At 34.1% G+C, this 27,068-nt stretch overlaps 1 protein-coding gene across 1 annotated transcript; it reads right to left on the bottom strand.

The window, feature by feature from the left end:
• Nucleotides 1–586: 586 nt before the first annotated feature.
• On the bottom strand, nucleotides 587–2,690 carry LOC149251907 (uncharacterized). Its single transcript, XM_089454024.1, has 3 exons — nucleotides 1,380–2,690; nucleotides 1,024–1,245; nucleotides 587–877 (listed from the first exon to the last, which is right to left on the bottom strand). Exons 1-3 carry the CDS (start codon nucleotides 2,688–2,690, stop codon nucleotides 587–589), a joined length of 1,824 nt encoding a protein of 607 aa, XP_089310150.1.
• Nucleotides 2,691–27,068: the final 24,378 nt, after the last annotated feature.

Genomic DNA, 27,068 nt, shown 5'->3' with positions numbered 1-27,068 from the left:
CATTTTTTATATAATAATAATTTAAAACAAAATTATAAATTATATGGTCTTTTTAATATAAAATTCAATTAATATTTATTTGATGTTAATTATTATATTATTTGTTGCAATTTAATTTATATAGTTACACTAATTGTAACCTAAATATTTTGAACGGAGAAAGGACGTTTGCAACTTGCGAAAAGACAACCAAAACGAAACTCAAATTCAGTACCATAAGGACAAACGAGTGAAGGCACATAGATTCGACGATAAATGACAGTAACACAACATTAATGAATCAACGAATTCTATAAACCATGAATGGTTTCAGGTGGCGTCATTATTTGATTGGTGTCACCAGTGTTGTCTTGAGTCACTTGCGTAGCCACACCGATATCTGAAGTAGCTTTTGGTGGATCATAACTGCTTTCGGCATGAACTTCGTGCGTCTCCTCTGTGTCCGCAGTAGTCTTTGCTGGCATCATGGAGCTGTCCACATCAGTCTGTTGCGTCTCTTCGGTATCACAAGAGGCCTCCACATTAATCTTAATTTCCTGAACAGTCATCTGAGTAGTCTCATCACTGTTCACAATCTCTTGTAATTTTAACTCGGTGGACTCTCCTCAATCACCTCTTGCTGTATGTGATCGGCGTTTGTGTCACAGCTGTTACTCCCACTGCAGGACTGTTCGCATTCTTTCTCTCCCTTTTCTTCTTCTGTATTTTCCTGTTTCTTTTCTTCTTCCTCTGTATTTTCCTGTTTCTGTTTCTCTTCTCCCTCTCCTTCTGGTTGTTGTGACGTTGTAGTCGACATTGATACATCGTCTAATAGAGATGATGTTGAAGCGTATCTGTCAAATATGTCCATCATTTCTGCTCCTTTCTCAAATTCGACCTGAATGCAAGCAGATTCACAATCAAATATTATTAATCGCAAAACAATTTTTCAACATAATCTCACCTACTCTACTCTGTAACCAACCTGCATCCATCCATCCATTATCGGATCTACTTAGATGAAAAGAAAGTATGAATACTTACTTGTTGGGTGTCTCGACTATAGATGACTGGTATCTGATTTTGGTTGTCCATGTCCGTATTAATAGTAATATGCTGGAATTGGTTGTAAGGCACATCCTTAATTATGTTCCATTTCACAGGAAATTTCCCCTTCCACTCACGATCCCAACAATCAGCGGTGGCTTCAAAATCTACGGGCCCATCCATTTCAGCTACGCCACAGAAATTTCCACTCCCTTTCACCTGCATGACCAATCACCCAGACATTAGACGCACAATTTGATTATACCAAATACAATACACAACAAATTGCAAGACACGATATTAGTTCAATTTATTCATACAGTAAGAAATTATGAGGAAAGTGATAAGATTACCGAGAAGAATAAGAAAACTGGACGAGAGGCATTCTCACTCTGCTCATGATGGGCTTCACCGTAAGCTGCAGCTAATATTTTATTTCCTCTGCGGGTGCTCGTCCACACTCCGTGTTGCATACTACTCACCACGTTCTCCCTGCTATAAGACTTTATAACAAAAAACTTGGCATTCGAATTCTCTCTGCTAAATCCTTCTGCTGGATCTGCATTTGCGTACTCGATGTGTTCTGCATGGCTCTCACCTTGACCTTGGTCCTGGGTGGATCTTTCGCCCTCGCTGACATTCATTCTCATGAGTCGCTCTGTGATGTTGCCCACATCTCGAGACAATGGTGCAGCATTACTATTATCATTAGTATAATTATTGTCCCTAAACACTCTTCCTCTTCCTCTCCCTCTGCCACGTCGTGCTTGAACAGCATTACTATATCTTCCACTGGAATGCCTGCCGGAGCTTCTCCCTCTCCCTGCGTCGAACAAACGTCGTGGTTGGGGTTGTAATTGCAATTGTTCCTGTTGTTGCAACTGATAAAAGCCATCGGCATATGGAGGATAATAATGGTTGTTGTGAATATAATTAAGAGCATTTTCATCATAATAACCGTAATAACCACCATATAGAGTACCGGGTTGGTTGAAATAATACCCCCCGTTATGCCCATTAATATTCACATCCATTGCAGGCCGTGGATTAGAATATGCGTACCCATTCGGATTCATATCCATTGCAGGTGGTGGAATAGGATATGTGTACCCATTTGGATTCATATCCATTGCAGGCGGTGGAGGCGGTGGATTTGGGTATGTGTACCCATTCGGATTCATATCCACTGCAGGCGGTGGAGGCGTTGGATTAGGGTATGTGTACCCATTCGGATTCATATCCATTGCAGGTGATGGATTAGGGTATGTGTACCCATTCGGATTCACATCCATTGCAGGCGGTGGATTAGGATATGCATAATTTGTTTGCACATTTGTCACATGATTTAGGGTACCAGGGTAATATACGCCATTATATAAATATGGGACTCGGCCCTGCCACTGCCCCTGCCCCTGTATCGTCGTATCGGTATTTTGAATATTTGAGTTTGCACTGTTTCCTGCAACATTAACATTAGAGATACCGTCACCCTCATGCCCATTATTTGTCATGTCCAATACCCTATTATGTACATATGGGACTCGGCCCAGATCATGATCTTGTCCCTGCCCCTGGATCATCGTATTCGTATTTTGAATATTTGAGTTTGCACCGTTTCCTGAAACATTAGATACACCGTCACCCTCATGCCCATTATTCGCCATATTTGTAAGTGAAGCTCTCAAAGAACGCACCTGAATATTCTTCACTCAGTCGAACTCCTTCGAATTTCTATTCCGAGATACGTATTATATCTTTCAGATCAGATTCTATGCGTGACGAAAAATGTGTTATGCATGAAAATACACCAAAATGTTTATGATATATATATAGAGCAATAGCCTCTATACACAACTATATTTGGGGTCGGCCTTTTCCATGGACGCTCTTTAACAATTTCGTGTTCTCGTTATTCCCCCCATATTACGGTCCTTAATTATTCTTATCTATCCCAGAAATGCAAACCAGTCAACATAGCCTTTAATTTTGAGTCGGCCTCTTAGGAAGCTATTTATAAACTTTATGAGCATAGTCATATATTTTTGTATTTTCATCATAGTTATGAGCACAAATAATAATATCCATAATAAAATCTTGTGCTCCTCAAATGATTCCGGAGTGACCGAAGCTTAATTTATATTTAATAAAATGTCAATTATTCAACAATGATTTATTAAAATAGTTTCAAGATGATAATTTCTATTTGTATAGAATATCAATTATTTAAACCATGATTTAATAAAATAAATTTTCCCCCAAAAAATCATATACGATATGGAAATCATTTAAAGAAATAATTTAACATAACATGTTAGGGTAATTTCTAATTATTTATATAGGTTTTATGAAAAAGTTAATATTTACATGTCAATTGGATTTATCTTGAGTTGTTGGGAGTAATAGTTATTATCATCCTCACCCAAGTTCAATTCTCGAAAGTAACATGCTAAGCCTTTGAAGCTTTTCTTTGGGCCTTGAAGTGTCTTACCCACACCTATGAGTTGGATGGTGGCCTGTTTCGTTACATGGAATAAAAAAGGAAAATAGTAGGAAAAGAGTTAATACATATAAGTTTTGACCCAAAAAACATTTATTGAATGAACCATGTTGGAGGGTGGAGTGTTTTGTTACATGGAAGAAAAAAGTAAAAGAGTTAATTCTCAAGTAAGTTGAGGTTTATACATGATATAGAATATTTTACCCAAAAATCTTATGGTGATAAAAATAATCCCTGGTTTTGAGCCTTGTTGTTAAATGACCTTGAGCCTTGAAGAGTGCCTTATCCACTCCTTTGATATGCACTATGGAGTGTTTTTTTACATGGAAGAAAAAAAATAAAAGATTTAATGTTAAATTTGAGGCTTATACTTGATTGATATACAATTTTTTACCCAAAAAACTTATAGTGATAGAGATAATGCCTTCTTCTCTCAAATTTTGTTTGATCATTGGCATAAGCAAACAACCTCACAATATTTCAATTAGGGATGGAATCGTTGTTATGATCGACCCTTAGTCAAGTCATTTTACATCAAATGGTAGATGTTAAAGTGAAAATGTCACCTTTTCTTGTTAAGGGGTGTCCAATTTTTAGTGATCTCACCAAGGATGGAAGAGAACCTTTTCATACCAAGCACTTATCATAATTCTTGTCCATTTTGAGGCAACATATGGCTATGCCAACCTGTTTCTTGAATCTACATTGAAGCAACACACAATTCTTGCACTATAATTAAGACATTACTTCTGCCAACCATGGCCTAGATGCTTTTCTTGTCACCATTCATCATTTCTATGAAGTTATCTACGGGTTTGTGCTTGGAATTCTTGTGATTAATTTGGAGGGAAGTGATAAATTCACTTATGTTCCATCATATTTGTTCATGCCTTGTCTTAGATGCAAACCTAGTGGGTGTTAAAGAAATGGTTTCCTTGCACTATACATCAATTTCACCAAAAGAGGACACTCATGAAGATTTAGGTCATTTTTGGAAACCAACATGTATACATTGCTTTGCATCTACTATTTTCCACCATAGTTCTAGTCGACATGGTAAGTGGATAGCTTTATCCTATCTTCAAGTGTGGCTCCCATGAATTGTAGTTGTCCTTGTAGAAGGAAATTTTCATCAAGGAGTGCCTTAATAGAGAACCTGATCACCATCAAGGCCCATAAGAAGGATGCCTTGCAATGTTCAAGATTAATTGTGGTTGCCTATAAACATGTAATCTATATATCCTCTAGTGATTGTAGGCTAGTGTTCTAATAAAAGGAACCTAGGCATCTATCTCATGGGTTGCATGTGTTGTGGTTTGTTATAAAATTTATTGTGGGATGCCATTTTGAGTCATGGTGATTAACCACTTATCTATTGGACAATATAATGTGCCTAGTGATATGGTATGTGTATTCTTATTCCTACACCATTGAAAGCAATTTGATAATAGAACCCATGCATAAATGTTAATGAGGCTGGATTTTGTGTTAAAGATATGGTGGCTCTTAGATATTTTCATAGCAAGCATGACTTTATGTAGATTAGGAATTCAAACTGATTAATTCACATAATTCTCTTCCAATTGTTAGATTAACTAGTCAAGCCCTAGTCCCATGAAGTAGCCATAGACCATCAGATCATTGTGCACCAATAAGCTCGAGCGTTAGTCAAGGAGGAAAAGCGGTTTATTCAGTGTAGCTGGTTATCGAGTGGAGAAAAGGTGGTTAGTTGTCTTTAGAAATTCTAAGTGATTCCATTGATTGACCGACACGCAACACTCGGTGGAGAGAGAAAACCACTTTATCGGGTGGGTAAAAATTGCACAAGATTCCCGTCTGATATCACTGTTAACTGTTGGATCAAATGTGCTTTGACCAACGGTGGAGGATCACCAATTAGTTTTGTTGATCGAGGAACCAACAACCATCGGATTGAAAGGTAAGATGAACGGCGAAGAGTTAGTGTGAAATATTTAAGGGAAAGGCAGACGCGATAAGGAATTAACCAAAATTTAAACTCTTTTTTTTAATTCCGTGGAAATTAAAAGGTTATCATATTTCGGTTGAAAAAAAATAGTTCTGCTAATTTAGCAAAATAGCCAAGTTTGGAGGTAGATGATTGATACTCCAAAGGAAAACCAAGAAAAAGTTCCACATGAACTTGCAGAAATCGTTTCTGGATTTGAACGATTATCTATTACACCTGCACCCGACCCACCATTTGTGGTATCAGAGCGACCTAATAACACTGAATAGGATCTCAAGGATCAGAAAAAGAAATCCAACATGGCTTTCAGAGTTGGAGGAAGAGGTGGTCGTCGAAGAAGAGGAAGACCATTTGCAAATGCTGAAGTGTTGGAAGCTATGCAACAGATGCAAGTTAGATTGGAAGCAATGAAAATGAGAAGAGATGTAGATGCTGGAGATGTCAGTGAACCTGAAGCTGAAGCTGTAGAAGAAGAAGAACCTGCAGATGTAACTCTTGAAATGAGCTTCTTTAAGTTAGTATTGAGATCCACATCCAAGCCTAGACTTGAAGTTTCAATCTACATAGGAAGCTTAAGCCCTGAGGAATTGATAGAGTGGTTAAATGACATGGAGAAATTCTTCGATTATGAAGAAACAGAAGAAGGAAAGAAGGTGAAGTTTGTTGTCATAAAACTGAAGGGACATGCAGCACTTTGGTGGGATGGAGTGCATGCAAAAAGAAGAAGACTTGGCAAACAACCAATTAAGAATTGCAACAAGATGGTGGAAAAACTGAAAAGTAAGTTTTTGCCAAGTGATTATCAGCAAACATTATTTAGACAGATGCAAAATCTTAGACAAAGATCTATGATAGTAAAGGAATACACAGAGGAATTTTACGAAGTGTGCATAAGACCTGGATAAATTCACGATACAGATGAGAAGGTTGCAAGATATGTGAATGGTCTTAGAGTGGACATTCAAGATGAGATAAGTGTATTGTCTCCTAAAATAGTAGAAGAGGCTTATCAAATGGCACTGATGGCTGAAGAAAAACTCATGAGGAAGCAGTTTGCTAGAAATAGAGGTACTTTCCGAGGAAGGGGGAGTGAAGGTGGTAGAGGAATATCTACAACACATAGAGATGGAGCTAGCAGCAGCTCAAGTCAGCATGCACCCATAGGAGGTGATGCAAGTGGCAGAGGGAGTTTTTCCAGAGGAAGAGGAGGCAGAGGCAGAGGATGAGAAATCAGATGTTACAAATGTAACAAGCTGGGACACAGAGCTTATGATTTCCCAGAAAATATAGGAATGAATCAAAGGAATGCAATTGTTACAAAAACTGAAGAGGAAGCAACAAAGGTAATAGAAGAAGAGAATATACCAGAGAAAGGGGAATCTTTGGTAGTAAACAAAATTTTGTTAAAACCAGCTAAGGAAATTGTTGAACCAACATAGAGAAAAACCTTGTTTAGGACTATGTGTAAGGTTCAAGGGAAGTGTTGTGAGATGATAATAGACAGTGATAGTATAGATAATTTGGTCTCCACAGAAGTGGTGGAGAAGTTGAAATTGAAAACAAAGAAACAACCAACACCTTACAAGGTTTCATGGCTTCAACAGGAATATAAATTGGTAGTGAATGAGCAATGTGAAGTGGAGTTGCAGTTGGGTAAATACTGAGATAAAATTTTGTGCGATGTGATGCCTAGGGATGTGTGTCATATATTGTTCGGTAGACCTTGGTAGTATGATAGAGGAGCTATGCATGATGGAAAGAAGAACACATACAAATTTATCAAAGATGATGTCAATCATACATTGCTACCAATGGAAGAAGAGGATACATCGAAGAAACCTGATCCAAAGACCCTTTTGCTGATTGGAAAGGAGTACTTGCAGCAGATGGAAGAAGATGAGGTAAGTTTTTCATTAGTTTGCAAACCCAAGGTAATAATTACTTCCACAAAAGTTTCTGATTTACCTTTGAAATTCAAGAGATGCTGGATGGTTATTGTGATATCATTGTATATGATTTGCCTAATGAGTTACCACCCATTAGAAAAATCAGTCATCACATAGATTTGATTCCAGGAGCAAATCTACCTAATAAAGCAGCTTACAGGATGACTCCCACAGAGAATGAATAGATCCGGAAACAGGTTCAGGAACTGTTAGACAAGTGACTGATTAGAGAGAGTTTAAGTCCTTGTGCAATGCCAACAGTGTTGAGCCCAAAGAAAGATGGAGGCTGGAGAATGTGCACTGATTCAAGAGCAATCAATAAGATAACAATTAAGTACAGATTTCCTTTACCTAGAATCAAAGATTTGATGGATTGTTTGAGTGGAACTAGATATTTTACAAAGCTAGATTTAAAAAGTGGTTATCATCAAATCAGAATTAGAGAGGGAGATGAGTGGAAAACTTCTTTTAAAACTAATGAAGGATTGTATGAATGGATGGTAATGCCTTTTGGATTGTCGAATGCACCTAGTACATTTATGAGACTTATGAATGAAGTTCTGAAGTAATTTATCGGTAAATTTGTAATAGTATATCTCGATGATATATTAGTTTACAACAGATCTAAGGAGAATATGAGACATATGAAGTATATCTTACAGAAACTACAACAAGAAAAGTTACTAATAAAATTAAAGAAATGTTCACTCATGAAGGAGGAGTTGGTATATTTGGGCTTTGTTATTTATGCTGAGGGATTAAAGATGGATGCAGAGAAGATAAAAGCAATCATAGAGTGGCCTTCACCAAGAAGTGTCTTTGAGGTAAGAATTTTTCACAGTCTTGCTAGTTTTTACAAGAAATTCATAAGGAATTTTAGTAAGATTAATGCTTCAATTGTTGACACAATAAAGAAGGACAGGCAACCATTTAAATGGACTGCTGAAGCAGAAAAGAACTTCCAGCTATTGAAGAGAAAGATTACTGAGAAGCCTATTTTGATTTTACGTGATTTTAATAAAACCTTTCAAGTGAAGTGTGATGCCAATGGAGAAGCCATTAGAGCTGTTTTGAGTGAGGAGGACAGGCTTGTAGCTTATTTTAGTGAAAAGTTGAATGAGTCAAAGAAGAAATATTCTTCTTATGACAAGGAGTTTTATGCAATGGTGCAATCTTTGAAGAAGTGGAGACATTACTTGATGTCCAAGGAGTTCATACTGTATTCAGATAACCATGCATTACATTACATTATGCAATAGCCAAAGTTTAACCAGAAGCATGCAAAATGGGTAGAATACCTTCAATGTTTTAATTTCGTGTTAAAACATATAACTTTTCAATCAAACAAAGTAGCAGATGCCTTAAGTAGAAAAATCATTTTAGTTCAAGAAAGTCAAATTCAAGTGTTGGGCTTTGATTTCGTTAAAGAATTATTTGAGAAATATCTGGATTTTAAAGAGGCATTTGAAGCTTGTAGAAATCCTGTTTTGTTAGACATAAGCAAGTGGCTGGATTATTTCTTGCAAGAGGGATTGTTGTTTAAAAGAAATCAATTGTGCATACCAAGTTGTTTTATGAGAGAAAATTTGATAAAGGAGAAACATAGTGGTGGAATTGGAGGACATTTTGGTGTAGACAAGACTTATGAGCAGTTGAACCGGTTTTACTTTTGGCCAAAAATGAGAGCTGAAGTGGAAAAGTATGTGAAAAAATGTAAAGTCTATCAGTATGCAAAGGGAAGGAGCCAAAACATATTCCAGATAGGCCTTGGGATATGGTAAGTATGGACTTTGTTTTAGGTTTACCAAAAACTCAAAGGGGACATGATTCAATTCATGTAGTAATTGACAGATTTTCAAAAATGGCACATTTTATTCCATGTTATAAAACCAGTGATGCTACTCACAATGCTAATCTATTTTTTAAGGAGATTGTAAGATTACATGGGTTACCTAAGAGCATTGCTTCAGACCGAGACACCAGATTTGTTGGACATTTCTGGAGGACATTATGGAAGAAGCTTGGAACTAAATTGAGTTTTAGTTCTACTTATCATCCTCAAACTGATGGACAGACTAAAGTTGTAAACAGAATCTTGGGTAATCTTCTGAGAAGTCTTGTGGGTGAACGTCCAAAATAGTGGGATCAAGTATTGGCACAAGTAGAATATGCTTATAATGATTCTCCTAATAGGAGTACAGGGTAGAGTCCATTATGTATAGTTTATGGGATGCACCCAAGGGGAGTGTCTGAATTGAGAGACTTGGGAAAAGCTGAAATGAGAAGTGCTAAAGGAGAATATTTTTCTACAGAAGATCAAGCAATACATGAACAGGTAAAACAACAATTACAGGACAACAACATAAAATACAAGAGCATAGCAGATTTGAAGAAGAGAGAAGTTAATTTTGAAGTTGGAGATTTGGTTTTGGCACACCTGAGAAAGGAATGATTTCCAAAAAGGGAGTATAACAAGCTAAAGTTTAAGAAAATTGGACCATGCAGAGTCTTGAGGAAATTTTCTGCGAATGCATACGAAATTGAATTACTTCCTGATATTGGAATATCCCTAATTTTCAATGTTGTTGATTTGTATAGGTATGAAAGTGGAAATGTAGATGACACAATAGAGGATCAAGAAGAACAAGAGATTGATTGGGTAAAACAGTTACCTATAGCAAAAGAATTAAAGCAAGAGAAGATTTTGGACAAGAAATTGTTAAAAAAGACAAGAGGATAAGAGTATTTTTAGTATTTGGTCAAATGGAAGGATCAACCAATTTCTGAAGCTACTTGGATGGCAGATGCCATGCTACAGAAGTTGGGCAGTTCCATAGAAGAGCTCATGGATAGGAGCCCATGAAGAATTTTTTCCCCAGGAGTCTGATGCAGGAGCATGAGGCTTGAAGACAAAAGGCTTCAAATTTATTCCAAAAATACAAAAAAAGTTTACAAGCAAAGTAGTGGGATCCTTTAGCTGTCAATTTAAAAGTTTTCTAGATAGGGTTTGAGCCAGGATTTAGGGATTGAGTGATTTTATAATTAATTCAAGTTGTTTAGATTTAGTTAAGATTCTTGAGGAGAATATCAATCAAATTAGGTGTTGTCTAAGATTAGACAAATTCGATCCATTGATTAAGGATCTGATTGTTAGAATGAAATGGTGTTTATGTAAGTTCCAGATGATTGTAAAGGGATTTTGACTGATTTGGCTTGACTTGGCCGTATAAGATTAAGCTACATAAATTGTATCTTTGTGTATTTTTGTGTATAATTGGTCAATCCCGGAGGTGTTGCATCCCTTCGAAATATCTCTGAGTTCTGTTGATTTACAGTTGGCTTTTGAATTAGAATGTGTAAAGTCTGTATTAAATGATAAATCTTGTGTTTCCATGTTTTGAGATAACTTGGTTATGTTCTAAAAACATTGGAGAATACGGGTTGAGATAGGTCAAATGTAGCGGAAGTGTTAAGTTTGACAGAACAAAGAATAGAAAAACCTGACAAAATCGTGTTAACAAAAGGAGTCTAGAACTGTTTGATCTACAGATCCAATAGATATAACAATCATCGCACGCCAATAAGCTCATGCGTTAGTCAAGGAGGAAAAGTGGTTTATCCATCGTAGCTGGTTATCAGGTGGAGAAAAAGTGGTAAGCTGTCTTTAGAAATTCTAAGCGATTCCATTGATCGGCCAACACGTAGCACTCGGTGGAGAGAGAAAACCACTTTATCGGGAGGGTAAACATTGCGCAAGATTCCCATTTGATATCACTGATAACCGTTGGATCAAATGTGCTTTGATCAACAGTGGAGGATCACCAATTAGTTTTGTTGATCAGGGAACCCACAACCGTTGGATTGAAAGATAAGATGAAGGACGGAGAGTTAGTGTGAAATATTTAAGGGAAAGGTGGACGCGATAAGGAATTAACCAAAATTTAAACTCTTTTTTTTAATTTCGTGGAAATTAAAAGGTTATCATATTTCAGTTGAAAAAAAATAGCAGAATAGCCAAGTTTGGAGGTAGATGACTGATACTCCAAAGGAAAACCAAGAAGAAGTTCCACCTGGACTTGCAGAAATTGTTTCTGGATTTGAACAATTATCTATTACACCTGCACCCAGGCCACCACCTCAAGTTTAGAGTTTCTTGAGTATTTAATTGTTGAAAATACATTTATCATGGACTTGTCATTTTTTTTTATAATTTAAATCAAATGCAAATTCATTAACAAATATATTTATTACTTGATTATTATGATCTAGATTCCAACAATTTTGATGTTCATTATTGCATTGTTAGAGAAAATAGAAATTTTTTTCAATGGAATTATGCTCATCAATTTTACATTCCCTTTGAGTGAGACAAATATTCATTTAAATAGTTCTACATTCTAACTGCAGCCACGAGTTAATCCCATACATTTTCCTCTATATGCCTTTCTTATTTTCCTTTAAAATAGATGTACCACTTATGTATGAAATGTAATCACAAAATATAATACCTTAGTGCAAAGAATTTCACAAGGAATAAGACAGCTGTAACATTGAAAGTGTTACCACTGTCATCTTAGTGATTGCTTACCTTGTTGCATTGAAGGACGAACCTTGTTGACCATGTACATGTTAACAATTCTAAGAAGCAGAGTACAAATCAGTGGACAAAATTATTTCAATATCATTGTCATCATTCAACTTTAATTTCATCATTGTAATCCCAAATGGATCCATAAATTAAGCTATTTAAATGCATCCACAACCTCAATCCATAATTGTAGTTATGTGTAGGGGTTGCATGAACTTTAAAATTGGTTCTCTCAATAATTTTTCTCCTTTAGTAGTATAGTAAAATGTTTAAACAAAAATGTGGGCACAAAATATTCTTTAACACATTTCTCTTTCTCTATTCTTTATCTACATTCTTACCTATTCTTTGTATTTTTTTCATGTTTTTCCTTTCACCTTATAGGATAGTAAGTGATATGTGTATATATCCTAATATATCAAGCTTAGAACACAAGTGCTTAAAAATCCACAAGCGTTTTCTTTAACCTCAAGTTTAGAGTTTCTAGAGTATTTAATTGTTGAAAACACATTTTTCATGGAGTCGTAGTTTTTTCTTTTTTATAATTTAAACCAAATGCAAATTCATTGACAAATATATTTATTTCTTGATTATTATGATCTAGATTTCAACAATTTTGATGTTCATTATTGCATTGTTAGGGAAAATAGAAGTTTTTTCAATGGCATTAGGCTTAGCAATTTTACATTCCCTTTGAGTGGGACAAATACTACATTACATAGCTCTACATTCTATCTTTAGCCACACATTTATCCCATACTTTTTCCTCTATATGCCTTTCTTATTTTGACTTAAAATAGATGTACCACTTATGTATGAAATGTAATCACAAAATATAACACCTTAGTGCAAAGAATTTCACAAGGAATAAGATAGTTGTAACATTGAAAGTGTTACCACTATCATCTTAGTGATTGCTTCCCTTGTTTCATTGAAGGATGAATCTTGTTGACCATGTACATGTTAATAATTCCAAGAAGTAGAGTACAAAGGAGTGGACTATTTTTTTTCAATATCATTCTCATCATTCAACTTTAATTTCATAAGTGTAATTCCAAATTTTTCAAAATTTTGATAAATGATTCTAGTATGACTATTGATCCATGTATTAACACCTAGGTAAGCCTATGATTCTTCTCAGAACATTTTATAGGGTTTTTTTTAACCTTTCCAAATTATGTGTGTTTGTAAACACTAATTGGCAGAGTTTTTCTCCAATATATACCCCAAAGTTAGGGTGGAACTCTTGGATGAGGCCTTAGGTGAGTCCTAGTGTTTATCGAGTCTAGGTTTTTTTCATACTAGATCATGTGTCTTATCATGTAACTTTATAAAGTCTTAAGGGTCTATGTCAAATGTTCATTCCCCTTTTATGGGTTGATGTTGTAATATGTTGATGTAAAAGTGTGTCTAAGAATACATTAGTGCAAGGTTTCTCCTATTTAGAGACCATGGCTAAATTATTTTTTAGGTCCCCTCTTGAGTCTTTTTATTAATTTTTTTGGCAAAAATAAAAAGAAAATAATTAGTGAGAAAAGTAATTAAATTTGAGCCAAAAAATTAATTTAAGAGAAATTAAATTAAATTTCCAAGTGGAAAATTATCAAAAATTCATGGGTCGAAAAGGAATTAAATTTTAAAGGTCCACCACTAAGGAAAATATCATTTTTTTAAGAGAGACTAACCCTTTGGACCTTGGAAGTCAAGTCAAATTGATTTTTTTGAGGATAAAATCCAAAATATTATTTTATGGACTAGGAAAAAAGGGTTTCTAAGAGAAATTCTATTTTTTCCTCGAAGTAAAAAATAATAAAATTCAACTTGTGATGAAGATCAAGTTATTTCAAAATAAGATCGATAAATGAGATTATTTTGACTATGATCAACGCAACTAGCCATTATTTCCACTAGGAGGGGTTTTCTCTCTTAGTCATCTATATAAGGAAGCCTTTGAGATCCTCATAGAAAGAAGGAATGATCTAATGAGATCGAAATTATCTCTGTAATAAGAAAGGCTCTTCTGTATTTTGTAATAAAAGCATAAGACTTTGGGGTTCAATTCAGGTGTCTCTCACTTGTTGATCTATGGTTGGATGAAATTTTTTTATATGCTTTGAGCTAATATATTGCATGGTTATTATTTCAATTTCTAGTAGTAGCAACATCTATTAGCACATGTATCTTGCTTTATCTCTTGGGCTAGAGTAAGGACTCTAGGCCTAGGGAATCTGGTAGGTATCTCTAGGTTCATAGATACCTTATGTGGATCATATCCCTCATGATATAATAATCTATTTTTCATAGTTCATTTTGATTTACAAGTTGCTTTAGCCCTTGAAAACCCCAAGTTCACAAACTGTGAGGGGATAATAATTCGTTTGGCTTCAAGTCTTGATCTAACGAAAATTTAATGTAGAATGTTAGGTGCCTATAATACTAGTGTATTCCCTTATTATTATTTTCATTGTAGCCCCTTATTGTTATTTTTGTGCCCATGTCATCTCCATATTATTATTATTGTGCCCCATAGAAGCCCACTATTGTTATTGTTGTGCCCCTACATTATTATTGTTATGTCAGCTCTGATTATATTGTGACCCTTTAGACTCCTATATATAGAAAGGAGGTATTTTCATTTATATCATCCAAGAATTGTTCATTTGTGTAATGTACAAGAGATTTCCCCCTCGAATAGGCTTATTTTTAAGTCGTTGATCTATCTCTTCTTCTACTTTCTGAGCTAGTTTCATAACATTTGGCATGAGAGCTTTGGATTCTAGGGTTTCACTGCTTCAAAGAGGACATCATGGAATTTTTGCTATAATGTTTTTTCTACGAAGCTTCAGAAGCTGAAATTAAAACCCACTTGAGCCGAAATTGCGATGAACCTTGTGATAGAATTTCAAATCTTGTCCCGCTATACTTTCGTAGATGTTAAAGTTAAAATGTCACCTTTTTGTTTTTCAAGGGGTTTCCAATTTTTAGTGGTCTCACCAAGGATGGAAGAGCACCTTTTCATACCAAGCACTTATCATAATTCTTGGCCATTTTGACACAACATATGGCTATGCCAACCTTTTTCTTGAATCTACATTGAAGCAACACATAATTGTTGCACCATAATTAAGACATTACTTCTACCAACCATGGCCCAGATGCTTTTCTTGTCATCATTCATCATTTCTATGAAGTTATCGATGGGTTTGTGCTTGGAATTCTTGTGATTAATTTGGAGGGAAGTGATAAATTCACTTATGTTCCATCATATTTCTTCATGCCTCGTCTTAGATGCAAACCTAGTGGGTTTTAAAGAAATGGTTTCCTTGCACTATACATCAATTTCACCAAAGGAGGACACTCATGAAGATTTAGGTCATTTTTGGAAACCAACATGTATATATTGCTTTGCATCTACTATTTTCCACCATAGTTCTAGTCGACGTGGTAAGTGGATAGCTTTATCCTTTCTTCGAGTGTGGCTCCCATGAATTGTAGTTGTCCTTGTAGAGGGAAATTTTCATGGAGTGCCTTAATAGAGAACCTGATCACCATTTTCGTTAGAAGGATGGCTTGCAATGTTAAACATTAATTGTGGTTGCCTAGAAACATGTAATCTATATATCCTCTAGTGATTGTAGGCTAGTGTTCTAATAAAAGGAACCTAGGCATCTATCTTATGGGATGCACGTGTTGTGGCTTGTTATAAAATTTACTGTGGGATGCCATTTTGAGTCATGGTGATTACCCACTTATCTATTGGACAATATAATGTGCCTAGTGACGTGGTATGTGTATTCTTATTCCTACACCATTGAAATCAATTTGATAATGGAACCCATGCATACATGTTAACGAGGCTAGATTTTGTGTCAAACATAAGGTGGCCCTTAGATATTTTCATAGCAAGCATGACCTTGAATGTAGATTATGAATTCAAACTGATTAATTCACATAATTCTCTTCCAATTGTTAGATTAACTAGTCAAGCCCTAGTCCCATGAAGTAGCCATAGAAAGCGTCATAAGACATCATAGAAAAAACTTTATTCGTAGTCTCTTCATGCTCAAGAGAAAATGGATTCATAAATTAAGCTATTTCAATGCATCCACAACCTCAATCCATAATTGTAGTTACGCGTATGGGTTGCATGAAGTGAAAACTTGGTTCTGTAAATAATTTTTATCCTTTAGTAGTATAGTAAAATGTTTTAAGGAAAATATGGGCGCTAAATATTCTTTAAAACGTTTCTCTTTCTTTATTCTTTATCTACATTCTTACCTATTCTTTGTATTTTTTTCATGTATTTCCTTTCACCTTATAGGATAGTAACTAATATGTGTATATATCCTAATAAATCAAGATTAGAACACAAGTTCTTAATAATCCACAACCTTTTTCTTTAACCTCAAGTTTAGAGTTTCTTGAGTATTTAATTGTTGAAAATAATTTTTATCATGGACTTGTAGGTTTTTTTTTATAATTTAAATGAAATGCAAATTCATTGACAAATATATTTATTCCTTGATTATTATGATCTAGATTCCAAAAAAATTGATGTTCATTATTGCATTGTTATAGCAAATAGAATTTTTTTTCAATGGCATTATGCTTAGCAATTTTACATTCCCTTTGAGTGAGACAAATACTCCTTTAAATAGTTCTATATTCTATCTTTAGCCACGAGTTCATCCCATACATTTTCCTTTATATCCCTTTCTTATTCTCCTTTAAAATAGATGTACCATTATATATGAAATGTAATCACAGAATATAACACTTTAGTGCAAAGAATTTCACAAGGAATAAGACAGTTGTAACATTGAAAGTGTTACCACTGTCATCTTAGTGATTGCTTCCCTTGTTTCATTAAAGGATGAACCTTGTTGACCATGTACATGTTAACAATTCTAAGAAGGAGAGTACAAATCAGTGGACATTTTTTTTTCAATGTCATTGTCATCATTCAACTTTATTTCCATCATTGTAATCCCAAATGGATCCGTAAATTAAGCTATTTCAATGCATCCACAACCTCAATCCATACTTGTAGTTACGTGTAGGGTTTGCATGAAGTGAAAAATTGGTTCTCTCAATAATTTTTCTCCTTTAGTAGTATAGTAAAATGTTTTAAGGAAAATGTGGGCACAAAATATTCTTTAACACATTTCTCTTTCTCTATTCTTTATCTAATTTCTTACCTATTCTTTGTATTTTTTTCATGTTTTTCATTTCACCTTATAGGATAATAAGTGATATGTGTATATATCCTAATAAATGAAGCTTAGAACACAAGTGCCTAATAATCCACAATCGTTTTCTTTAACCTCAAGTTTAGAGTTTCTAGAGTATTTAATTGTTGAAAACACATTTTTCATGGATTCATAGTTTTTTTTAATAATTTAAATCAAATACAAATTCAATGAGAAATATATTTATTTCTTGATTATTATGATCTAGATTCCAACAATTTTGATTTTAATTACTACATTGTTCAGGAAAATAAAAGTTTTTTCAATGGCATTAAGCTTAGCAATTTTACATTCCCTTTGAGTGGGACAAATACTACTTTAAATATCTCTACATTCTATCTTTAGCCACGAGTTTATCCCATACTTTTTCCTATATATGCCTTTCTTATTTTGATTTAAAATAGATGTACCACTTATGTATGAAATGTAATCACAAAATATAACACCTTAGTGCAAAGAATTTCACAAGGAATAACACAATTGTAACATTTAAAGTGTTACCACTATCATCTTAGTGATTGCTTTCCTTCTTTCATTGAAGGATGAATCTTGCTGACCATGTACATGTTAATAATTCCAAGAAGCAGAGTACAGAGGAGTGGACAATTTTTTTTCAATATCATTCTCATCATTCAACTTTAATTTCATCATTGTAATCCCAAATTTTGCAAATTTTTTGTAAATGATTGTAGTATTAAGTTATTGATCCATGTATTAACACCTATGTAAGCCTATGATTCTTCTCAAAATGTTTTATAGGGTGTTGTTTAACCTACCCAAATTATGTGTGTTTGTAAACACTAATTGGCACAGTTTTTCTCCGATATATACCCCAAAGTTAGGGTGGAACTCTTGGATGAGGTCTTAGGTGAGTCCTAGTGTTTACGAGGTCTACGTTTTTTTTCATACTGGATCATGTGCCTGATCGCATAACTTCGTAAAGTCTTAGGGGTCTATGTCAAATGTCCATTTCCCCTTTTATGGGTTGAGGTTGTAATATTTTGATGTAAAAATGTGTCTAAGAATAGATTAGTGCATGGTTTGTCCTATTTAGACACCATGGCTAAATTATTTTTTAGATGCCTGTAGAGGGCGAAAAAGTATTTATTCCCATCTTGAGTCTTTTTATTAATTTTTTTGGAAAAAATAAAAAGAAAATAATTAGTCAGAAAAGTAATTAAATTTGAGCCAAAGAATTAATTTAAGAGAAATTAAATTATGTCCAAGTGGAAAATGACAAAAGTTCATGGGTCTGAAAGGAATTAAATTTTAAAGGTCCACCACTAAGGTAAAAATCATTTTTTTAAGAGAAATTGACCCTTTGGACCTTGGAAGTCAAGTCAAATTGAATTTTTTGAGGATAAAATCCAAAATATTATTTTTTGGACTAGGAAAAAATGGTTGTTAAGAGAAATTCTAATTTTTCCTGATTAAAAAAGAATAAAATTCAATTTACGCTGAAGATCAAGTTATTTCAAAAGAAGATCGATAAATGAGATTATTTTGACTAGGATCAACCCAACTAGTCATTATTTCCACTAGGAGGGGTTTTCTCTCTTAGTTATCTATATAAGGAAGACTTCGAGATCCTCATAGAAAGAAGGAATGATCTAATGAGATCGAAATTATCTTTGTAATAAGAAAGGATCTTCTTTATTTTGTAATAAAAGCATAAGACTTTGGGGTTCAATTCAGGTGTCTCTCACTTGTTGATCTGTGGTTGGATTATTTTTTTTATATGCTTTGAGCTAATATATTGCATGGTTATTATTTCAATTGCTAGTAGTAGGAACATCTATTAGCACAGGTATCTTGCTTTATGTGTTGGGCTAGAGTAACCACTATGGGCCTAGGGAATCTGGTAGGTATCTCTAGGTTCATAGACCCCTTGTGGATCATATCCTTGTGATATATTAATCTATTTTTCGTAGTTCATTTTGAGCTACAAGTTTCTCTAGCCCTTGGAAACCCCAAGTTCACAGACTGTTAAGGGATAAAAATTTGTTTGCCTTCGAGTCTTGATCTAACAAATTTTTAATGTAGAATGTTAGGTCCCTATAATACTAGTGTATTCCCTTATTATTATTGTCATTGTAGCCCCTTATTGTTATTTTTGTGCCCATGTTGTCCCCATATTATTATTATTGTGCCCCATAGAAGCCCACTATTGTTATTGTTGTGCCCTTACATTGTTATTGTTATGTCGGCTCTAATTATATTGTGACCCCTTAGACTCCTATATATAGAAAGAAGGTATTGTCATTTATATCATCCAAGAAAATTTCATTTGTGTAATGTACATGAGTTTTCCCCCTCGAAGAGGCTTATTTTTGAGTCGTTGATCTATCTCTTCTTCTATTTTCTGACCTAGTTTCATAACATTTGGTATGAGAGCTTTGGACTCTAGGGTTTCGCTGCTTCAAACAAGACATCGTAGATTTTTCGCTATAACTTTTTTCTATGAAGCTTTAGAAGATGAAATTGAAACCCACTTGAGCCGAAGTCATGATGAACCTCATGATAGAATTTCAAATCTCTTCCTGCTATAAGAAATTTAGGGTCTTTTGTAAGCTCCCGAATTCGATCTCAAACAGGTCACCTTGGGAAAATCATCATAACTTTCTCTCTGAGAATCAGATTCAAATTTCATGAGATGGGAAAGAAAGAAGACGGACTCTAGTTTGTTGGGTATAGTTTTCAGGGCCTAATGTCAAAACAACGACACATGGTACGTCGTATAAGTTCACTCTACTGAACCAATTTATAATCAAGGCATCACAGGAGATTGGGCATTACTCTTTCTTGGAGAATCCAATCACAATCATACTTGTGGGGTTGAAAAGAGGACTCAGAGGGATATCACAAGCCAAAATATCATAACTTGGAGATCCTAAATTCCAGAGTTACAGTCATTTCAATATTGAGCATATATAAAGTGGAAAAAAGAAAAGAAAGATAAATAAATAAAAAAATAAAAGTAGTTTGAAGTGATTCAAAGGTAATTTTGAAGAATAATTATCATTAATTGATGACCCAGATAAATAAAATGGAAACACCTAGTAAGCAACCTAAAATATCTGCTATGACACATGAAGAAGAGGAAGAAATACATGACATATTAAAATTATGAGACCAAGTGCAACAAATTTTGCTCTCATAAAAAGTAACTGAAGCTAAGATAAATGGTTTAAATCATGGAATGGAAGCTAAGATGGATTGCATGGAAGCTAAGATGGATGGTATAGAAGCAAAACTTAAAGGCAACATGGAATATTTCAAGATAGATTTCACAAAGTTGCTACAAGAAATGCTTACTAATGGTGAAAGGGTAGTGAAGGAAACTCATGATGAGAAAAAAAAAATGTTAATCATCAATTTGTAGACTCTAAAATTGTATCGAAGACCCACCATGTTCCAAAGATTGATATGATAAATTTCGATGGAAAGGATCCTGTAACATGGATACTACAGATGGAGCAATATTTCGATCTCCATAATGTGTAAAACACACAAAAGGTATGCATTGCAACTTTACATTTGGAACCCAATCAGTTTGCATGGTATCAATGACTTTTCTCTCGTAAAAAAATAATCACTTGGTCAATGTTTACAAAAGAAATGATAGCACATTATGAGGATACAAAAAGCAACACCTCTTTTAGCCAATTGATAAATCGCAAATGAAAGGGTTCAATGGTGGAGCACATTGAGGACTTCTGAAAATTGAATATAAGGGTAAAATATATTCCAAAGGAGCATAGGATTTATGTGTTCATAGGGATTTCAAAGGATAACATTCAACATGAGGTTCACCTTTGGGAACCTGATTCATGGAGAATGCATTTAGGTTGGAAAGAAAAATTGAAAGAAAAATTATGGCAACAAGGAAGGCTACCACTCATAACTATAAATATGGAAGTGTTGTTGCCCCTAGCCTTGCACAACCTACAAGGTTGACACCACAAAAATTGGAAGAAAAAAGAGAAAAAGGGCTTTGTTATAGTTGTGATAGAAAATACATTATAGGTCATAAGTATACTGAGAAGAAATTATTTTACATAGATTATGAAGAGGAGGAAGAAAAGCAACAAGAAACATGAAAATAAGACAATATACACTAGGAACAAACCCTAGAGAAAGAAGAAATGAATATGTCAGATAATAATTATGACATATCAATTGAGTTGTAACTTAGGAAATCATACCTCAACGTATATGTTGAAGTCAACAAGCTTTAAAATGATAACCTTCCCCAAAATGGGTTGTTTGATCAATACCTCCTCCAGTATATCCACTACTAACATATTTTTTACTTAATGACTGTGGAATTACCATGCACTTTCACCTTCGTGAAGGTTACCATTTGTTAGACATGAGAATGTCTCAATTCAACACGTATACTATATTTTGAAAATAACCCGTAGTGAACCTTGCTAAAACTAACTCTATTGTACTCCTAAACTACTTTATTTTTCTTTCAATTTTTGGAGTTAGGTCACCTGTGACCACTAGATCCCATTGTATTCCTTCAAATAAATTCCATTAATTGGGCCCTTCAATGGTTAACCACCAAGGATTTCTAACTTTGTTCTTGCTACCTTAGTAATGTAAATATTTCAAAACAGCCCTGACTATCTCATCTAGATCTTACCACAATGCTTTGGAAGCTTACTATCATAGAGTAATATTAGTGTGCCAGGTTCCATATTATTGCATTCAATTTGCAGTTGTGCCATGTTTTTTGTCAATGCTTATCCACAAGCTGACTATACCCAAAAATTATCCTATCCTCTTCCAATTCAATTAACTCATAAACCATTATTGTAAATATTGTTCTTTTGACATTTTAATACCAATTGTAATAATGAGGCTATGTACCACAAACTATAATGGCATATAGCTTCTTTCCCATAGACCAATCAAAATGATTTATGTTTTTTTTGTCCTTTCGCAAGTAATCATGTATTCCCATAGTATTGAAAGAACTCATTGATCTCAATTGTCATGCTCCACATTTTAATGCTTGGTCAAACACGTTTAAATATGTTATTAAAATCTTCCATCATACCATTGCTTATGTATAATAGGTTGGTACTCTTTTGATAATGGATCATAATCTCTTGGTTCAAAATGTAGATAATGTCATTCAGGAAATATGTTCCTTGAACACTCATTAATGCCTTAAAATAACCAAATCTTGTGATAGTATTTTTGAAAATAAACCATGCAACAATTTTGACAGTAAAATCATTAACTGATGTAAGCTCTTCGCATTTGTTCAAATACTCTTTTGCAATAATAATGCACCATGCATTGGTTCTACATGCAGTGAAATTTGTTAACCCGACAAAGTTAAACTTGCACTTGTTAAAGGTCTTTGACATAATGAAAGGGAAGTGTATTAATTCATCCCTACACAATCGATTCCCAATATGGAAATAGAAAATGTAGTGCTTATAATATTCTTTGGATTTGTGAAATAATGAAGGCAACCACAAGATAATATACAACACTTTGAACATTTTTTTTTACTTGTGTTGTTCCCTCCGAAATTCCTTCATGTAACTCATATAATACTATGCTCTATTCATTCTCCATTACACTCCTACACAATATAGCAACAATGGCTCCCACTTTTTACAATTATCCTACAACAAACTAGTAATCCATGCTTCTTGTTACAATTTTCCTTACTACGTTATTGCATACCCTTCCATTAATTTTCTTGTAGTAAGATATGTCGCAGTAGTATAGGGATTTGTTTGGCTAATTAACTCCGAACCTGGGTCAGGCCCCATCAAGCCAACAGTGTCAACCCTAAATAATTACATATGTGCTAACTCATTATCCATATTTCCTATAGCTTACCCCACTCAACCTAAACAAATGATCTAGTCTAAAATTACACTTATCATGTTTCACTAACAACTCAAATTCAAATTATAAAATAATAACATCTAGCATCATATCCTTTACCCCAACATTGGCTTGTTCACTAAGTATGTTATTTTCAAATGATCTAAAAATAATTTTGAGAGTTCCTAGCAACTAATATCTAAATTTTTGTAGTCCATGTTCCATTGCATAACCTTCATGCTTAGTGGTAGTGTAGTTCCTTTTTGCATTTGATAATTTTCTACTAGATAATGAGATATGATGACTTATATTACCTTCCCATGGCTATGTGAGGACTACACCAAGGGAAAATGATGATGTTTTCACATTCACACATAAAATCTTCATCCATTTTGGAAACATCAAGATAGGTGTACAATAACTAACTTCATCTTTACCAGATTCAATACCTCATAACACTCTTAGGTCCAAACTCCTAACATACCCTATATCCTTTTGTAATAGATTCTCCAATGGCACATCAATATTAACATAGGTTTTGACAAATTTGTTCTAATAACTAGTATGTCCCAATGTTGTGCACAAATCTTTGACTAATGTTGGGGCCACCATTTCCACAATCACAATTACCTTTGTGGAATCCACAAGAGATCCTTCTTTACACCTGACATGTCCCAAGAATGTTCCAAAGGGCATGTGGAGACTATATTTTTCCATGTTCAATTATATTTGTTGTTGTATGCATCAATCAAGTATTAACCTCAACACATGTATATGTTATATCAACAACCTGGAAATAGTTTAATCATACACATATACCTCTAGAAACTTGTGCATAACTCCTTAATTGATACTACCACACATGAAAAAATATTGTAGGTGTGCTCTTCAAACCAAAGGGAATCATAGTATATGCAAGTGAACCCCAATCAATTGGAAATGTAGTATTAATGATATCATCCTCTACAATCCACACCTAGTGGTATCCTTAAAATCCATATGTGAATGAATAAGCTTCCCTTCTATAGTTTTTAACTCTATATAATTAATTTCTACAAAAAAATTCTTAATTAAAACATAAGAGATGCAATGGCATACACATACATAAATAAAGAGATTTTATCTTGGAAAACAAACCAGGGAAACCAATAAGATTTTTTTAGTGTATGTGTTTTGTATAGTATTACAATACAATATATATACCATGACATCCATAGACCACCAATCCATTGATCATGGAATATAATGCAACTATAGTTCCTCAATCAAAACTAGAAATCCATGGGGAAAACCACCATGCACCACAAAACTACTAAAGGAAAAACTCGTGTGCAAAAGAAACAACAAAATAGACAAAAAAAAGGTTTCAAAATTTTTTCTTTTGTGGGGGGTAAGGGGGGAGTGGGGGGAGACTACCCCAAGACTAGAATGCGAGGAGGGATTTTCCCTTGTGAAACAAGGGGGCCTACTTCCACCCTGTTACACCTAGCACAATGTACATGTGGGAATAGTAGTGAAAAAGTTATAACACAGACCCAACATTATTCCTCTTGTTTTATTTTCACATAGGGGAGCATAGGAGTACATGATCAAATAATCTAGGACAAAAATGCACATTTCTTCTCTACATCGAGGGAACTTCTCAGTGCTCACAAAATTTCTTAATGAATTTGCAACATTCTTCAAAGCACCCACATTCAGCAACAACACCTTTTCTTCAACCATATCTCTCAAAAAATGAAATTGAACATCAATATTCTTTGTCTTATAATGGTTCACTATGTTTTTCATTAGGAAATTTTCACTATATCTATCACAATCTATCCTCATAGCTAACTAGACCAAGTTAGTACCTAAACAATCTCTACAACCATACTAAATGTTTTTCATTAGGAAAATTTCACTATGCCTATCACAATCTATCCTCATAGCTAACTAGACCAAGTTAGTACCTAAAAAATCTCTACAACCATACTAATTTCTTTCTTGTTGAGTCGCTGCCATGTATTCAAATTCTATATTGACATTACCACTACAAATTCTTTCTTTCTCATCCTATTAATTGTTTCTCCAAATAGTCTAAACACAAACCCACATATAAATATTCTATGATCTAGATGTTGAACCCAATTTGCATCAACGAACCTAAGTGTATCTAACACTCCATCTAATATTGGCCTTTCTTAGTAACATAGTACATGGATATTAGTTCCATACAAATACCTCAAAACCCTCTTTACCATTGTTCAATGTTCCTTCCCTAGTTTCACAATTTCAAATATAGTACAGACAATCCAATACATCAATATTCCGACCACACTGGCATATGGAACACAAGACATGTCCTCTTTCTCTTTCCACGTCTTGGGAAACTATTTTGCAGATAAAATTTCACCGACAAGAATAGGATCCTTCATTAGTTTACATTCTTGCATATTAAATATCTGCAATATTGTCTTGACATACTTCCTCTAATTTAACCAAGTTTCATGTTTTTCCAATCTTTTTTAATTTCCCTACCCAAAATAAGATGTGTATCATCAAGATCCTTCATATTAAATTTAGAGGGCTACTGAGTTTTCACTTCATAGATTATTTATGTGTCATTTCCAATCAACAACATATCATTCACATACAAGACCAAATAAATAACATGATCACCAACTAATTTCAAATACATATTGTACTATATGACCTTCAACTTGAAATATTGAATAAATCATATATTTATACATGAGATTATTTTTTATTTGAGAAGATGGTCTTTTGGTGCCAAACTCACTTATGAAGAAAACATGACCAAAGTCACCATTTCACCTTAAAACTCATTTGGAAGTCTCATTTGGAAGTCTTTGAGTGTTGATGAATAAATTCAACAAGCTTAGACATGGAAAAATGACCTTTACTTGTTGAGGTATTGGTGCGAAATCACACAATCATTTAATACAACCTTGTATATTTCCTTAGAATGATATTATGTTGTTAGATGTGGAAAATGATAGCTTGAAAAATCATGTGTACCTCATAATGCCACCTTGTGTCACATGTAAACAAAAACACTTCACATGCCTTGGTTGGAATAAGAATCCATTCTCTTTGGTATGTGAATGTGTAGTTCATTGGAATGTTTCATTGCCTCATCAAACAACTTAGCCTCTGCTCCTTTGTGACATGCTTCATCTTAATATGCACACATGCTTGTTAGTTATATTGTTTAAATACATTTGCCTCACATATGTTACCTAATGCATTCTTATGCTCTCATGGAGTCAACAAGGATGAGGACATTAACTCTCATCCAATCTCATAACAAGGCTGCATATGTACCTCCACATTATAGGAATCGACCAAGTTAGAATAAAGTCCATGAGATTAAATCCTAGTATCAAATAATAATCACATGATGCACTCAATGCAAGGAATGTGAAAAATGAAGACTTAATAGGGATACCAAGCTCACAATGTAGTTTGATGTAAAACTAACAATACTATATTCAAAATAATGTGTTAAATACTTCATTCAAACACTTCATGAGTCAACTCATGATCATTAATCAAGCATGATGGAATAAAATCAATGAAGTGAAAAGTCTTTTAACAAGGCTCATTTAAAAATCTAACGGGGTAGTTGAGGCCTCAACAATTTGATGTTCACTTATGATCCAATATTGACTATAAATTCGGGAATAGAGTACATTTACAAGAATTATAGGAATTTTCCTAGCAATACTCCCTTAATTGATAGAGGTTTATCATAATTTTACTTAAGATTTTATTACTACAATATTTTCAACGTAGCATCTTCACCTACTTTTGTTTCAAATATAGTTACCACATTCAATTTCTTTAATTTAGTTCTTCATAATTATGCCTTATTTGTAGAAGATTCATATCTTTACTATTCTTTTTTTCCTAGAGT

This window comes from Pinus tabuliformis, chromosome 7 (assembly GCF_031772625.1).
Source record: "Pinus tabuliformis cultivar Carrire ecotype Pingquan chromosome 7, CPIR1, whole genome shotgun sequence".
NCBI lineage: Eukaryota > Viridiplantae > Streptophyta > Pinopsida > Pinales > Pinaceae > Pinus > Pinus tabuliformis.
The sequence above is the reverse complement of the archived record's forward strand: the minus strand, read 5'-3'. Positions and strand labels throughout refer to the sequence as shown.

Excerpts from the sequence above, each read along its gene's own strand:
- LOC149251907 (XM_089454024.1), bottom strand. The coding sequence starts at position 2,690 with ATGGCGAATAATGGGCATGAGGGTGACGGTGTATCTAATGTTTCAGGA. Across the intron at positions 1,246-1,379 it reads CAGTTTTCTTATTCTTCTCG|GTGAAAGGGAGTGGAAATTT; the intron begins GTAATCTTATCA and ends TTGGTCATGCAG. Across the intron at positions 878-1,023 it reads ATAGTCGAGACACCCAACAA|GTCGAATTTGAGAAAGGAGC; the intron begins GTAAGTATTCAT and ends GCTTGCATTCAG.